Here is a 16379-nt window from a genome sequence, read left to right as displayed (position 1 = left end):
TTTCAGTCGACCTGACTTTGTTTGCTCTGTTGTCAGGTATGTTGTAAGCAGCCTGGAGCTGCTGGTGGCAGAAGACTACATGATTATTTACCTGAATGGAGCAACTCCTCGCAGGAAGATGCCTGGCATCAGCTGGCTGAAGAGATGCTACCAAATGATTGACAGAAAGTAAGACAAACAGTATCAGAATAGTCTGTGCAGATGTGATGAAAGCAGGAGGAAAAGTCAAGAATGTGAATATATTTGTTAATGCTAAAGATTAAGAAAATGGCAATAAATGGGAATTCATCGTGTTGAAAATGAATAACAATGATCACAAATACTGTCTGAATGTCTCCTGCAGATTGAGAAAGAATCTGAAGTGTCTTATTATCGCTCACCCAACATGGTTCATTCGCACTGTCCTGGCCATCTCAAGACCTTTCATCAGGTGAGAACATTCTTACGGTCCATCAGTGCATTTACTGGCTGTGAGAGCATCTCTCTTTACATGACCAAGAAACAGAGAGAAGACCGTAGACAAAAAAATAACATTATGCCAAAGCCACATACTGGGCAAGCATTCAAAAGTCACTAAGCATAAAGGTGTAGCTGTTACATAATTCAAATGAGCACTGCGTCATATGGCCTGATACACATATATATTTTTAGACATGATCACTTGTTACAATAACTGCATGTTGTAATCGTTTTCTGCAGTGTGAAGTTCATGGATAAGATTCGCTACGTTCAAACACTGGAGGAGCTCAGCCAGATCATCCCCATGGAGCATGTGCAGATCCCTGAGTGTGTGCTGCAGTAAGTACTGTGTGCCACCAAGGGACACTGCTGCGACACTGCACCAGTCTATCCCGGCTCATGCTGTGTGTTGCCAGCTTCGAGTTATAACACCCAGACAGAATTCTCACCATATGATCAAGTCAAACCTCAGCCACAAAGTGTTAAAGGAGGATTTGTTAGTGTTGAGATTTATGAGTGATTATTAGCTTTTATTTAAATGCAAAGTTCTCAGTGTTTACTTGCATGTGTTTGGTCAAGTAAAACAGTAAAATATTAATATGCACAATACTGCTCTAATTCAGCAATCATTCTTTTGTGGCATGCTGTGGGGAGCCTAAGGATGCCTAAAAGTAAATCATGACAGCCAATTCCTGCAGCCAGCAGCTAAAAATCCATATTAGTATTCATATGAATTTTAAGCAGACTGTAGGTGGCTGCACCTTCACATTCAATAGCTGTCTGAAGCTCTGGGAAGAGCTGCAGTGAATACCTAAACACAGTAAACAGGGCCAACAGCAGAAATAATCTTTGGCTCCTTTTTTTTTTTACACATGATTTACAATTGCAAACTATGATGAAATATGTTGATGCAATGACACATGAGTGATAGATTTGTTATTCTCATTTATTAAAGGTATGATGATGAGAAGATTAGAACACAAAAGGAAAGGTAAGCTGTACACTTCTCTGTGATTTTGTGTTGAAGCAACTTTTAATGCACACTGTTTTTCCCTGTTTGTCAATGCAAATATTGAGGCCTCATTGTCGTATTTACAGACTTGAGCAAGAGGGGCAGCAGATAAACTCAGCACTCCCTAAAGAAAGGTGACCCCATTCTGCAGTACATACAGTCCTGTGCATGCAGCTACAACATGCAAAACATTCTGAACTCTTTTGATATACAGTAAACTTGTAGCTGCTAGAAGGCTGAAAGTATTTGACTTTTGCTCAGTACTGTAGTTAATTATTTTCGTATTTATACTGAAATAAGGCAACTTTCTCCACTAATATTAGAATAACACATAAATATAATTTGGCAGCAGAGAGTACAGCCTAATATAAGCTAGACTACCAAGCACAATATTTAATCTGCTCTTGGCTTATGTTTGATCTGTTGTTTCCAGGCCAAAGTCAATGATAGCAGAGGTTGGCCGTGACATCTGACATTAAGGTAAGAGGTCCCGTTTATTTAACTCTCCAGGCCGGTTTGTAATGTCAGCCCACTGTAACTAATCTCCGACATACAGGGAAATGTTCTCTTCTGTGCATATGCTTATGTGTGCGAAAGAGACACGATACAGTAAATCAGATGCTGGACGAAGGCCGATCTGGACTCTGGGATCACTGACCAAAGGTCCAAAGGGTCAGCGTTCAGTTCAGGGACACCGAGATCCAAATTACAGTATCCCATTGACTCAGACCTCAAACTAGTACAGTAAAAAATCATTTCTGTAAATTTTTTATGGGTAGCTGAGCTATACAAGAAATCAAGATCACGTGACTGATTCTTTTATTACAGTCGTTAATATTTTCATGTTAAAATGAAATTGCATAAAAATGTTAGTCATTTCTTCAGTAGCTGAAGAAATGGCTGGTTTCTGGTGATTCTCTGGGAGCTTTAGAAGCTGAACATGAAGCTGACATACGCTGCTGTCTGTCTGATTGCTGTCAGTCATCCAGCTTATCTTTTGCCATGTCATGTTTCAGGTCTTTAAATTCAGACAGCATGTAAATTCAGGAAATGTTAGCTGATCCTCAAACTTCACCCCATGTTACATAAAGCCCAGCTGTTCCTCTCTTCAAGCCTGCCTGCACATAACCAATCAATTCTATTTTTAATGGAGTATACGAAGGTGCTCGAGCAAATTGATCTGCGCCTCAGAGCCTGTCATGAAATCGGGGGAAATACCCACCGTGGCGGCTCAGGGCGCATCAGGGTGGGAGAAGAGGGTTATTTAAGAACCCCAACCCCCCGCAGTGTTCCGTGCTGCTGACCGTTCCTATTGGCCCTCATATATCAAAAGAGCTGTCAGCCGGAGTACTGGCTGACATCCCAGGAATGGACACAGGCACCGTCTCCTAACCAAATGCCAGCAGAGGAAGCAGAGAAAAATGAATAGGCAAACCTGATATGTGTCAAGTTGAATTTGGTTTCCATTTAGTGCTTGCCTACTGACACACTGCCAGGCTTTAATACTATATTTGTGGAGTTGATTATGTCAGACAGTTTAAGAGTCATATAGGAGACAGAGAGAGAATTAAACTTTCTGTGTTTGCATTACAGAGCTTTAAGTTGAAGAGCGAGTGGGGAACATTCATTCATGCAGTGGGAGTCAGCATCACACAAGATGAAATCCCCCTGAATGGATCTGTTAGCTGCAGGACAATCATTCCTCAGTATTTCTCTTATTTTCAGTGACATGCTTGCTTCTAACAACTTAAAGTCCACTTACACTAAAGCAGGACAACTTAATGCTAAATTTTAAAGTATCTGCATGTCAAGTCGAGCTTTATCTACAGCATGACCTCTTTATGAAGGAAAAGTAAAGGACTTGGATGAACTCTTGAGCGTCTGCCGACTGAGCTGGAAACATGTACATACTTGTAATATATATTTTGAGCAAGGGATTTGCACATGAACGGCATGGGCATTGTTTGGTTTCATGGATATTTACTGAAAAATAATGTGCGATGATTTTGTTCTTCTTAAACCTACAGTAGATGTTACTGATGCAAAAGTGTGTTACAGTTTTCAAGTTTTCCAGAGTTGAATATGCAGGTGGCATGCTTGTTTATATCCTTCCTGTCTTTGTCACATGTTTTTGTCAGTTTAAAAAAAAAGTACTTTTACAAGACGGGAAGTGTACATTGTTACAAATGAAATGAAATATATTTAAAGAGAGAGTCAAATGAATTGCTAAAAGTGTTATTTATGAAAATGTGCCATTTACTGTTTGTAAAAAATAAATAAATGAATGAGTGAACTGAAATGAGCTTTGTCATTATTATTCCCCTCCTCCATTCAACTCCTAAAGCTAAACAGGTGACTTGAAAGAACAGCCTCGCCCACTTACAAGTACATTACAGCCTATATTTTCATCTTTTATTGCCTCTGTCTGTGTTCCACTTTGATCCAGAATGCATTTGACAGTTGAGTTATTAAGGGGCATAATTATGATCTATGAGTACGGTGGCCAAGTCAGTTGATGCTCTTTGTATCATCTGACTGTCCTGTGCTGTTCTTTATGGGGGGGGGGTCATTTGGACTTAATACCCTTGAAGTGACCCTTCTTTATTCTATTATGCAATGTTACTGTGATCACAGGGCATTAGCACTGGGCATAATCCATAGCAAACTGTACTTTTTTTTTTGACACATTCCCTGATGTTTTTACTAATATCTTTTTTATCATATATTATGCATGGTCAATCATTTCAACAGTTAGCCTTCTGAACAGCAAGCAGTTTGTGTTTGTTTTTTGTTTTTTTGCTCCTGTCTTATTTTTCACTATGGAAACAGCACAACCATGGTTAGAAGTAGAGAGACTAAAAAATGTCTTCTGAGCAGTATGACTCGGTTATGACACCATAAATCATAACAACATAAATAAATAAATAAATAAATAAATAAATAAATAAATAAATAAATAAATAAATAAATAAATAAAATAAAGTTGCATTTCTTTGTACTTTTTTTTTTTTTTTTTTTTTTAAAACATGGAAACAACATGTGCAATTTTTTTTTTGAGTTCCCACAGTTGTTAGCAATACTGGAGATAAAGGGTGACTTTACATTTATGGATATTTCAAAATGAATAATTTGCCCTTTTTGAAACTAAAAAAAATACTATTTTGTATTTTCCATGTGAACATAGCATTAAGACTGGAAGCACAGGGAAGCAGCTAGCCTGGCCCTGTACAAAGTTCAATCAAACACCTACCGGTACCTCTGAAGCTGACTGATTGACACGTGGTTTAATTCATATGCAAGCAAAGGTATGCATTTGTTTTGTGGAAAGTATTTTAAAAACCAATAAAACTTGGATGCAACATCCTCTGAAATCACAAAGTAGCATTTTAACATTTCTTTATGTCTGCATATTAAACAGTCAATGTAGATTGTGTTCATTCCTCCGAGGGAATCTTTGGATCTGTTGCATGTGTAATTTTGTAGAGTCTTGACTTTCATTTAAATTAGTCTGGTAATTTGTTAGAGCATAAAGTATTGGGTTCTTAACCTTAACATTTAAGTGAGTCATGTTAGTCAAGCAATTTGTATGATATAGAATAATGTAGGATAACTGTAATGTTTGATGTGACTGGTGAATTGGCATTTTATATAATATCATAGGGCTTTAGCCATAATATTTAAATTACTCAGATAAATTCACATAATAAATAATTCTGTAGGGTCTTAACCTCAATATTTATATAATATAATAATAATATACAGCTGTTGTTTAAAGTGTGTTATATAAATAAAGGTGGCTTGTCTCGACTAACTGCCTTTTGGCACTGGCTCCACGTTTAACCTACACACATAAGAATGATGCCAAGCTTTGCATTAAAATGTGTCAGGAAAGCAAATGAGCAAAATCCCAAAATGACAAACTATTCCCTTACAGCTGACACGGTGGATATTGATATTTGTCCCTGGGCATTAACTTGAAAGGTCTAATTTTAACTGTGACAAAAAAAAAAATCCTGGTCAAGTTAAGGTGTGTCCGTCTTGTGATTCTAAGGCGGAAAAAGTATGTGCACCACATGCATCTCATGTTGGACCACATGCTTTGGTGCCCTAAAGTCAGCCACAGACTATGTGGGGCCGCTATGAATTCTGCAAGTTTTTTTTACCAGTTTTTATGATTTTCTGTTTACTAACATTAGATTATTACCGCCAATGACTTTGTGTGAGCAGGTGTCACCTTTCTATTGAGACAGTCCTGACAATAAAACATGAGTGCATGTGCTCTGATAGCTGGGGGCTCAAAGTTCCCCTACTTGACACCTACAGCTACACAGATAAGAGCAGCTGTAAAAGAAGCTGTCCAAATACAAATACAAAGAAAATGAACACAAGGTTAGACTACACGTATCCGTAGGTGTGTAACAATCAGCGCTGATAAGTTCAGAGAAACTGATGTGTTTTATTATACCTAAAGCCATGACTCGAGACACCACGGTCACACGGCTGCTTGCCATGGACTCCAGCTGGTTGCATCAGAAATATGCGTGACGCAGCAGGCAGACACAGTCAACTAAATATAGTTCTCCTGCTTTTCACTCATCCAGAGCTGTCTTAGCATGGAAATTTTCCTTTAAAAAACCCCAAATCATGAGGCTTTGCTCTCTGCTGTGGTACAGATGTCTCAGTATCTGTATATACATGTATGATGTACGTGTGTTACGATGTACCTAACTCTCCATACAGTTCCATTTCTAGAACTAAACAGCCTGCTGAATCACACATCACATCTAAATCACAACTTACTTCTGACTGGACACCGCATCTGACTGAATTAATCTGTGCTTCACAGTTTAGCCACATGACAAATTCTCTATTATTTTCTATATCGACAAAAAACTCCATCTTGCATTTGGTTGGCCAGTGTTCACTGACCCCCGACAGCAGGTGCAAAATGTAGGATCTACTTTCATGCAACTGTGAGGCACCATAGTCCTGCTCATGTTATTGGTGCTGTGGTGCTGTAAAGTGGCAGCTTATTGGCTGCAGGGAAAGGGGGTTGATTGGTTTCAGAGGCTGTGACGCTGCAGCCAAATCCTTTATATGCCCAGCAAAGAGATTGTCTATCAATGAAGTAGTAAAAGGGGGGGACATCTGTGGCGGAGGAGAAGGGAAAGGTTTTTAGAAGAAGCCTTTGGTAGAGTGTTTGCTTTGGCTGGGTTCCCTGCTTTTATTTACTGAATTCCAGAGGTGACCAATACACAAAAGAAATTTTTAAAAAAAAATGAAGATCATCATTGGCATCGGAGGGTAAGTCTTATTTATTCTATTGTCTTGCTGTCTAATAATTAAAACTTGCAATAACCTGAAGTGTAACTCATATTTATGTGACTTTCATTTCAGAGTGACCAACGGTGGGAAGACCACTTTGACAAATAGACTACTAAAGACATTACCCAACTGTTGTGTGGTACATCAGGATGACTTTTTCAAGGTAGGATGAATTAAAGTCTTTCTCCATCTCTTCTTTTAAGTCACTATAATAAGTTTACATGAAAGCTACAGTAACAATTTATGGTATTACTGTTGAGTTCATTGCAAATATTGTTTTTTTTAGATATTTAATTTGTAAGGTTAAAGTTGCCCTTGAAGGCATTTTGTGCTCAGAAATAACCCACCAGTCTGACCTGCAGATGTCCTGTCATCGCAGTAGCCTAGTAATGCATCTGGCTGATTGTGTCCTGGACAGCCAATGAAAGGACTTTTCCACTTAAAGTCAGACTTTGTTTGAAAGATGTTGCAAATTCTGCAACCAACGTTTTTTTGAGAGCATTTAGCTTAAAAGAGGCCAAAAGAGGATTTTATTTTAACCACAATCATTCAAGGATGATTGACCATCAAACATTATTTTCATCTTATATGATTGTTTAGCGCTTTGTGAAGACAAAACAACTAAAATCATTTCTTACTAAAAGAAAACTTGATTTTGAAAGAGCCTGCGTTTTCTTTTTTTTTTTTTAAAGAAAGAAAATTTGAAAGTTTGCTAAACAAGCAAGAAGTTAATATCTTAAAGCTTTCTATTACCACAGTGAGGCGACATAGTGCAATCCCACCCTCTCATAGTTTTAAACATTATAAAAGAAGTTATGCAGAAAACTGTGTCCTAAATATGCACTCCAAATTTCATAAGCAAAATATTGGAGAAAACTATTGAACCACACCGAAAACTGTCACCGTGCGTGTACTTTTGGTGGAGACGAGTCCTTGACTTGTCCTGTCCAGGTGTGATCAGGTCCGACTGGTTACTAGGTTGCAGCAATGTTTTATTGGTGACTGTTATTTCAGAAACCCGATCAAATAGAAGTCGGGGAGGACGGCTTTAGACAGTGGGATGGTAAGAATGGATTTCGCGTAGGAAAACCATGCAGTAATGTACTTTTTCTTTCCTGCACATTTCTTTAGTTTGGTAACCAATCAATCCTAAACTTTTTGATATTCTTTCAAATATTCTGTGAATGCTACAGACATTCACTAACCGTGACTAATGTGTGTTAAAGCACATTGGTGAGGAGTGTTGAGTGCATGTGTGGTGAAGCCCGTCTTCTCTTTTCTGTCCTTGTTGTGTATCAGTGATCACTGCTCTGGACATGGAGGCTATGATCAACACTGTCAAAGGCTGGCAGGAGAACCCTGTCAAGTTTGCCCGCTCTCACGGCATCAGTCTGTCACCTGAAGCTGAGGAATCCGACTCAGAGGACAAGGGAGTCCATATTCTCATCGTGGAGGGGTTCCTCATCTACAACTACAAGTGGGTTGCTTGTCATCTTACTCGTTTTTCTTCACAGGCTCTAAAATGCAGCCCACAAACCTCCTGACGTCAGAAGCTTTTCACTAATGTGAGCTCTGGTTCCTCTGTGCAGGCCTCTTATTGACGTCTATGACAAATGTTTCTACATTTCCATTCCCTATGAGGAGTGCAAAAGGAGGAGAAGGTAACCAGCTCTTGGAGTGATTTTGACAGATTTTGCTCAGGAGTTAGACACAGTAGCACTGGCTATAATATTACCTAATTGATTGTGTCTACTCAGTACGAGGACATACACAGTCCCTGACCCCCCCGGCCTGTTCGATGGCCACGTCTGGCCCATGTACTTGAAGCACAGAAAAGAGATGGAGGACAACTGCGACAGAATAGGTTTGTTAATCTAGTTTTTCTCCTCTATAACAATATATAATGTCTCTCCCTGATAAAAAAAATTGCTCTCTTCTACAAAAGCAAGGATTTATCTGCTAACCACTGATTTCAAATGACTGTCATTAACTTCTGATTTGTCTGTTTGTGAACAGAGTACCTTGATGGAATGACATCAAAGGAGAACATCTACAATACAGTGTACGAAAGCGTTCAGAACTGTCTGCTGAACAAGTTATAGGTAAATCAAAAATAGCCTTTTGCATTTTCACTGACAGATCACTGATAATTGTTTGATTGGGTGTGTGTGTAACATCACTTCTTTTCTCTCTCTACAGCCGGACGGGGCTCACAGCAGATTTGTGTATAGACTTGTAAATATGATTCTGAGTGAACGTGTAACACCAGTTCTGTTCTTCTAGCCTGATTTGTAAATAGGAAATCATGTAACTTATTAAGAACTAATGACAGAAGTGTTGTGTTTTGTATGATCCTATGTAACTTTTTCTAAAAGATAAGCCACCTCTGGACTGCCCAGTGCGTAACACCTGTAACGGATCTGATCTCTGATCTTGTTGCATGTCAAAGTATAAAATGCCCACTGGGAGGAAGGATTTGTGTCTCACAACTCAAAGAAATGACTCAATCCACTTCACGTGTCCTGTTTTTCTTCCAAGTCATGATTCATAAAGCACACACACACACACGTGCAGTATATAGAGGATGACTGATAACGTCCTGCAGCTCTTGAAAATCACCCATTAGATTAGATCTAGTGCCCTGCAGTCATAATAGCAGCTGGAAAAGAGACAATGATTTGCAGTGAGCACAAAGGAAAAAGAAAAAAGAGAAGTGATTCCATTTAACAGCAGTGTAACCGTCATTTTGAACATTAGGAAGCATTTGTAAAGCTATCTATGGCTTTACAGAAAACAAACAGGTGCTCCTACATTCACAAAATGACAATATACCAATAGATTTTTTATGACGTGCTTGGTCATATTTATTGAAGACAATTTATTTATTTCTATGAGTGCCTGGAACTGAATCATCTGTTCCACACATTACCTATTGTTCTCTTTAGCATAACCATCTACAATTATCATATCTATATCTAAATACCTACCATGCCAGCTTTAATCCATTCATTAGCTATACTGAACAGGGATACTCAACCTGCTTTTGCCATGACAGGGGGTCAGAAATTGTTAATGTTTATCAGATAAATTGAATAAATATTAAAAGGCCCATAACTCATTTTGAAATTATTTATTTTCATAACTGAGTAATAGTAAAAAGTCATTACTGAATAGTTACTATATAAACAAGCAAATCTGTGAATCAGTTCATTACAGATCAAAAACTGTAAGACTGTAAGGCGCATATCGCTGCTGTAGAGAGCTGTTTTTAATATGTAAAAAAAATATTGTAATATCTATGACCTAAAATCCATCCGTTTTGGAGTCATGTTCAGTTTGTTTTGAGTGTCACCTAGAGTTCTAATCTTTCAAGAGAGAAACATTCAGTATATATAGTAACTTCTTTTACTGCTGTTTAACTTGAGCATCACAGAATCACATCAAGTGTATTCACGAATAAGCAAAGAAGAAAAGGCAGTGCAACCTAAAGAGGAACACTTAACAGGACATGAAGTTCCCTCTGTGGCTCCCAATGAAATGAACTTGATGACATTTCTGTAAACCCTGTGGGGGAAATTATCTCTTCCATCCACATTGGGAGGTCAGAGTGAGCTACACAGTGTTCTGCATATGTCTTGCTCAAGAATCAAGCTAAAACCAGCACCTTGGTTCCCTCACGTTCAGTCAAAGACTGAACTATGCTCCCCTGCTGTGCTAACAACACACCCAGTACATTTGAATAACACCTCATGTCCTTGTGCTGTTTATTTTATTTGCAGTTTCTGCCATCTTTTTACACAAGACATGGAGTGAAAGTGCTTGTGTTTACCACTGATTGGTCAACACCTCTCCAAAACAGCAAAAGTCATTTAAAAGTCACCTACACTGCTTTAACCTCCAACCTCAGCTGTGACACGAAGCAACGCATTTTCACCTTAATTGAAATTCTAAAACAATTGTAGTTTCTAACTGCATCGGAAGACACAGAATCCCCTTTGACCCACAAAACAAATGACTTGTCTGTAACGAAGACTGATGACTAAGACGCTGAAGGTTTATACTCTCAGAATATACAATATCATCTATAAGCCTTTGGTGACACGCAGACTTTTTCCTTCCCGTGTGATCATACGCATAACCTCGCTCAGAACACAGAGGGTGTGTTGGGGTATTGGGGGTGGGGAGACTGGGGGTCTTGTGATGCGTTTCTGGGAGTCTTTACATGCCACCAGTTGGAGTGTAACTGCTCTGTTAGTTTATATTTAGGCTAAGTGCCTGAGGTGTCAGGGGAATATATTTAACAAGTGTACAGCCAATTACTGATTACCACACACCCTCTGAAACCTCCACAGCCTGGTCTGACTCAGGGGCCGGTCCCCCCAGGCCACCGCCCGCTAAACTGAGAGCCTTGTGGGGTGGCATGCGCTCCCACGTCACCTGCTTCCATGGAAACCACCAAATGTACAGCCGGGCCGTCCATATTAGGGAGGAGAGGCAGTGACACAGGAGATAAGCGGCCGTCACATGCTGCACGGAGCCCCTGTATGAGTGAGCGAGGACCCCTGAGGCATGTGAACAGTTGTGGTTATGCCACTGAATGAATGACAGGAATATTTATGGCCTCACTTCGTCAAACATATGTGAACAACTGTTTTTGTGCAACACCTGGTTTAGCACGTATGAGCAGTGCTAGTGCATGAACATGTGATAAATTGTTTCTAATTCACAATAATGTAGTTGTAAGCAGGGATAAGGACATTATAAGTCTCTGTTAATGTACAGCACAGTTGCTAATATATAGTATTACTGCAGCTGTATTGAGTCTTTTATTATCTGTTAATACACCAGCCTCAGCTTATGGTTCCCCACAGCATGAATTATATTTTCCTGATAAAAAAATACATTATTTGTTGATGTACTGCTTATAAGTGACGAATAGGAAGACTTAACCTAAAGTGATCCCTGTTTATGTAATAACTGAACAGAGTGTCCATATGTTTTTCACTGTTTATATTTTCCAAGGCCAAGAAGTGAACAAATAGGTTATGACCACTTGATTGCTTTGTAATAACACAAAAACCCAAAAGTGAAATAAATTGTATGTCTGGTGCTAAAAAACTTCCTCTATCCCCAGTCAGTACAGGACAAACAAATATTTTTTTATTGCATTTTAAAACTATTTTCCTCTCAAACTACTAAAAACAATTCAAATGTAATGTTTTAATAATGTAAATATGTGGAGCATGTCATATATTTCAGCAGACTGCATTTAATTTTTTTTCCATCAGCATATCTCTTAAACATCAGATCCTTGATCTTGCCATTTACATTGAGGTTTCAGTCCAAGGTCATCTGTCCAGAAGCCCTTTATGGACTGGTTCAATAGGTCACATATTAAAGGCTCTCACCACTAATTTGTCACGTGTACATAAATAAAAACGTGAAGATGAGAACAGCAGCATGTTGCTAAAACGTGAGAAGAGCTGACTAGAATGACTTTGGCAATGGTTAATCAAAGATAAGCAAGATACGAGTCACAAGACCTGATGATATGCAGTCCTGTGTCCGGCCAAATGTCCAATGATTAATATTTCTTTATTCATTTCTATTTTGATTTAGGTTATACTGAAAATTCAACGTAATTAGTTTTTGCTTTCAGAAGGAACTACACTAAATATCCACATAACTGCATATTTACCCGAAGCAGAATTAAAAATTTGTCATTTTTCAAACATTTTTTCAGCATCTCACCTGTATTGTCTCCCCATGATCTGTGGTAAACCCTCTGGATCTATCATTTTACTCCTCAGAATGGCAGTGTGAGGCCTCAGGGAAAGACAACAGGTATATTCCTTGTAGGGGGAGTTTCTTGTGGTAAAACCATTTTAAGACCATCATCTTCGTTTAATCTCACAAGAAGCAAAGCTGTGAGCAGCCCTGGATACCTAGATTCATGGGATAAGATATATTCAAAGCGTACAAGAATTAGTCTTTCACACGGGGAAAGATCTGTTGCTGCTGTAGGTGTACCATGAAAACAACCAGAAACTGTTTATTTTATTTCCAAGCACTCCTAAGTTACAGTAAAGATTAGTTTTTGTGGCAACATTTGTTGTGATTTGTTTACTTTCAGGTAAGACACACAAGAAAGACTGAATTCGACGTTAATACTTACTGGCTAAATTTTGTGGGTTACATGTCCTGCTCAGGAAGTCTTGTGCCAAACCAGTGCTGAGGATCTGTGGCTCTTATAAATCTGGACTGCAGCAGGGAGCAGAGCGGGGCGGGGCTGGTCTTTGGAACAGGAGGAGGTTTCTTTAGCTAAGAATAGAGAAGTGTAGAGGCTTGCCATCTTGATGCCCTATTTGGCAGAGGAAACATACACCACAATAAGTCATCTGAGAAGTGACAAACACTGAGCTAAGCATGACTCCTCTATACATTAGTGTGTATGTCTTATACTTGTGACCCACATCAAGCAAATGCCCTCCTTGAAAAAGAACACTGTGATTAATTATAGTCTTCAGTTATCATTTATGTTAAAACCCACAGTGAAGGAAAGTAACTTAGTACACTTTTCTCTATTGTGCTTAAATGTTTTTTCCATTTTTACTGTATGACCCCTTTGTTTTATTTTTAAAAGGCTTTTTTTTCCTTTCAATTTGTTTTGTAATACTTTTGTATTATTTTCTTTCTGGTTTCATGTATTAATACATTATGTGAAGCGCTTTTAGGTAAATTCAGTTTCTTTTACAAGTCTCAACACAAGTCATCGCACATAGTAACGTAAAGACCTCACAGTATTCAAATCCAACTAATCTCTTTGAAAAAGGCCTTTTCAGAATGTAGGAGAATAATATTCTCTTTTAAAGTTGCTCTCTGTTTGTTGATTAGAACTCTTCAAATTCACCTCTGTGTGTCAAAGTTATAAAATTGTTGTTTTTTTCCAGTAAAGTAATCTCTTCTTCTTTCTTTCCAGCCACCTCACTCCCCTCACTGCAGCTCAAGCACACAAGCTCACCTACACAACCCTGTAAAACTATTCTTTACTGCATTGTTTAAAGCTGTAACACGGGAGTAATTCAGGTGTATATGTTCAAACTGGGGCTGCAAAGTGGCGCAGTTGGTAGCACTGTTGCCAGTTTGCGTCCCGGTGGGGGCGTGAAGTTTGCATGTTCTCCCCGTGCAGCGTGGGTTCTCTCCTCCTACAAGGTCCAAAAACATGTTGAGGTTAATTAGTGATTCTAAATTGTCCATAGGTGTGAATGTGAGTGTGCTTGGTTGTCTGTCTCTAAATGTAGCCCTGTGATAGACTGATGACCTGTCCAGGGTGTCCCCTGCCTTGGCTCTGAGTAAGCTGAGATAGACTCCAGCCCCCCTATGACCCTAGTGAGGATTAAGCGGTGTATAGATAATGGATGGATGTTTAAACTGGAAACTGATTCTGAAGAACAATAATGATTCAGAGAGCCTCACACTGCAAGATGACAGGATTGATTCTTTAGGTTTGTAGCACATGAAACCCCAGAGGTCTGAATCTGGGCATCAGTACACTGTAGTTTTAAAGGTGAATTGTGTTGACTGCTTATTTCACTCGTGATATGTCTTTTAGAACATAAAAGGCGCCATGTGGACATGCAGCAAGGTACAAATGTTGTGGGTCGTTGACAGAAAGGGACCTGCAGAACCAAGCTCAGGGAGAACAGCCCCCTGCCTCAGCTGGTGAGGGTAAAGGAGAGAGAGAGCAGAGTATGCATTACCTTTGTAATGAAGTATGCTGTACAAATAAACTTGAACTGAGTACTTTCCTTTTCCACAGCCAACATGTCAGAGGAAATCAATGTACTTTTGTTGCTCCATTAGATGTATTTGGCACCTCTAAGCAAGAGTTACTTTATAGAGTAAGATGTATTTTAAATATGATGCATTCTGTGCACAAAATCTTCTCATCAAGTATGTAAATGTATAATTTAGTCCTTACTATTTAATTGTCATCTTAAAGTGAAAAAAATTTGATGGCGCATTAAGAAAGTTCCAACTTATTTTTAATGCAATTTTCACAAGTATTTTCATCCTATCATTATTATTTTCAAGTATTTTCGCTGGTAGAATCTTCAGAGGTCATTTCATAGTAACTAGTAGGCATTCTTCAACTCACATAAGCAATCTGTTCAAAATGTGACGACGAGTTGAATTCTACTCACAATATTTGTAACATACTGATATCCTGTTTAGATATGATTGTCAACACTGATTCACGCTTTGGTCAGATAATGTGTGGAATGTCGTATGAGGCAGTCTTTGTTCTCCATTTAGAGTGTGCTCGTTCATTTTGACATAAATCAAACTGGGTTTGCAGGTAGTTCCAATGCAACAACCTTCCTCCTTTTGGTATTTGTCCAACTAAAAGCACACTGAGGTATTAAATTAAGTTGAAATGTTTTTTTGAATTCATTGTTGTTTTGACAGATTTTGCATTTGTCTCCATTTTTAATTTTTTGCTTAGTTTTGTTTTCTTGCTCTGTACTGTACATTATTTGATTTGTTATTACTGATGTGTTAATGTGCAAGAACACATTAATGCACCTGTAATCTGTATTCATCTAGCAGCAGGCTGCCTATAGAACATATTGTGCCAAACTAACTGCAAAAAATAGGGGATAATCCAAGCAAACTGCAAAGCCACCTGTTCAAATAACTAGACTGTGTCAACGGAACTTTAGTTAGACAGTCAGACAGAGTTATTATTGTGTGTTGTTATGGTCACTGCATCACGTAAAAACAGTTGGCGACACTTTTGGCACCTAAGCACAACCCAGTGGCTGTATACTTAGTATGTGTTGAACCTTAAACTGCAGCTGCGCCAAACTCTTGGAAGCACATCCACATGCTGCTTTGCTGCTACAGGTAGAGGAATGGGAATGCTGTGTACAATGTCCTCAAAAACGGTACATCCAAAATATACACAATAAACTCATCTTGGACTGGAGCTGTCAGCCACTGCAGGTTATAAAAAAAATAGATTCATAATCACATATTAACTTGGATGATTACAAAAGGACAAACTGCTTAACCAGAAAATTAAAATGCAAAGTAGACTTGACAAGAGCCCTGTTAAATAGGTCTTATTCTGGCCACGAAACATGAGGTTCCTGATGAAAATGGACGTATTTTACAGATTCCCATAAGTGATGCTGGATGATAAAAGGCTCTTGAGTAGTAACAGTGTGCAGGACTGTAACTTATAAACGCAGACCGCCGCCTTGTGGTCATTCTTTATGCCATAAAACTGTTATGCAGCTTTGTCAGAGATGTTACAGAATGACAGATTTGGTTCAAATCTACCAGCTTGTACTTGCTTTTTAATCCTAAAAATGCACAAGCAGGGATCTAATAATCCATTATAATAAAGTGAATTAAGTACGTTTTGAGTTCTGTCACTGATTTATATTCAAAGGAGGATGCGCATTTTTGTTTCGCAGTCTTCATGTTCAATGTAGGACTGATGAGAAAGTGACTATATATTTAACAAATAGCCTCTATTTTTCCGTTAAAATGACCAAATTGAAGGGGAACATTTGGA

At 38.6% G+C, this 16379-nt stretch overlaps 2 protein-coding genes and 1 long non-coding RNA gene across 3 annotated transcripts in view; 2 read left to right on the top strand and 1 right to left on the bottom strand.

Moving 5' to 3' along the window:
- Positions 1-3764, top strand: part of LOC103353052 (caytaxin-like) — a 9892-nt gene extending 6128 nt beyond the window's left edge. Inside the window, exons 7-13 of the mRNA XM_008275808.1 lie at positions 37-168; positions 344-430; positions 700-798; positions 1415-1450; positions 1558-1605; positions 1905-1951; positions 3065-3764. Coding sequence (XP_008274030.1) covers positions 37-168; positions 344-430; positions 700-798; positions 1415-1450; positions 1558-1605; positions 1905-1944 — 442 coding nt within the window. The 3' untranslated portion in view covers positions 1945-1951; positions 3065-3764. The remainder of the gene's footprint in view (positions 1-36; positions 169-343; positions 431-699; positions 799-1414; positions 1451-1557; positions 1606-1904; positions 1952-3064) is intronic.
- The window catches only part of LOC103353054 (uncharacterized), a 14297-nt gene extending 1281 nt beyond the window's left edge, over positions 1-13016 (bottom strand). Inside the window, exons 1-4 of the long non-coding RNA XR_519990.1 lie at positions 12972-13016; positions 12548-12741; positions 381-484; positions 92-147 (exon numbers count right to left, since the gene is read on the bottom strand). This is a non-coding gene — a long non-coding RNA (uncharacterized LOC103353054). The remainder of the gene's footprint in view (positions 1-91; positions 148-380; positions 485-12547; positions 12742-12971) is intronic.
- Positions 6598-9308, top strand: LOC103353053 (nicotinamide riboside kinase 2). The gene is made up of 8 exons (XM_008275810.1): positions 6598-6775; positions 6869-6959; positions 7811-7859; positions 8096-8273; positions 8386-8457; positions 8554-8660; positions 8813-8898; positions 8996-9308. The coding sequence occupies exons 1-7, from the start codon at positions 6750-6752 to the stop codon at positions 8896-8898; spliced, it is 609 nt and encodes a 202-aa protein (XP_008274032.1). The 5' UTR covers positions 6598-6749; the 3' UTR covers positions 8996-9308.
- Positions 13017-16379: the final 3363 nt, after the last annotated feature.

Source organism: Stegastes partitus, unplaced genomic scaffold (genome assembly GCF_000690725.1).
Source record: "Stegastes partitus isolate 25-593 unplaced genomic scaffold, Stegastes_partitus-1.0.2 Scaffold59, whole genome shotgun sequence".
In the NCBI taxonomy this organism is placed as follows: Eukaryota; Metazoa; Chordata; class Actinopteri; family Pomacentridae; genus Stegastes; species Stegastes partitus.
Note: the sequence above shows the minus strand (reverse complement) of the source record. Positions and strands in the feature narration are given on the sequence as shown.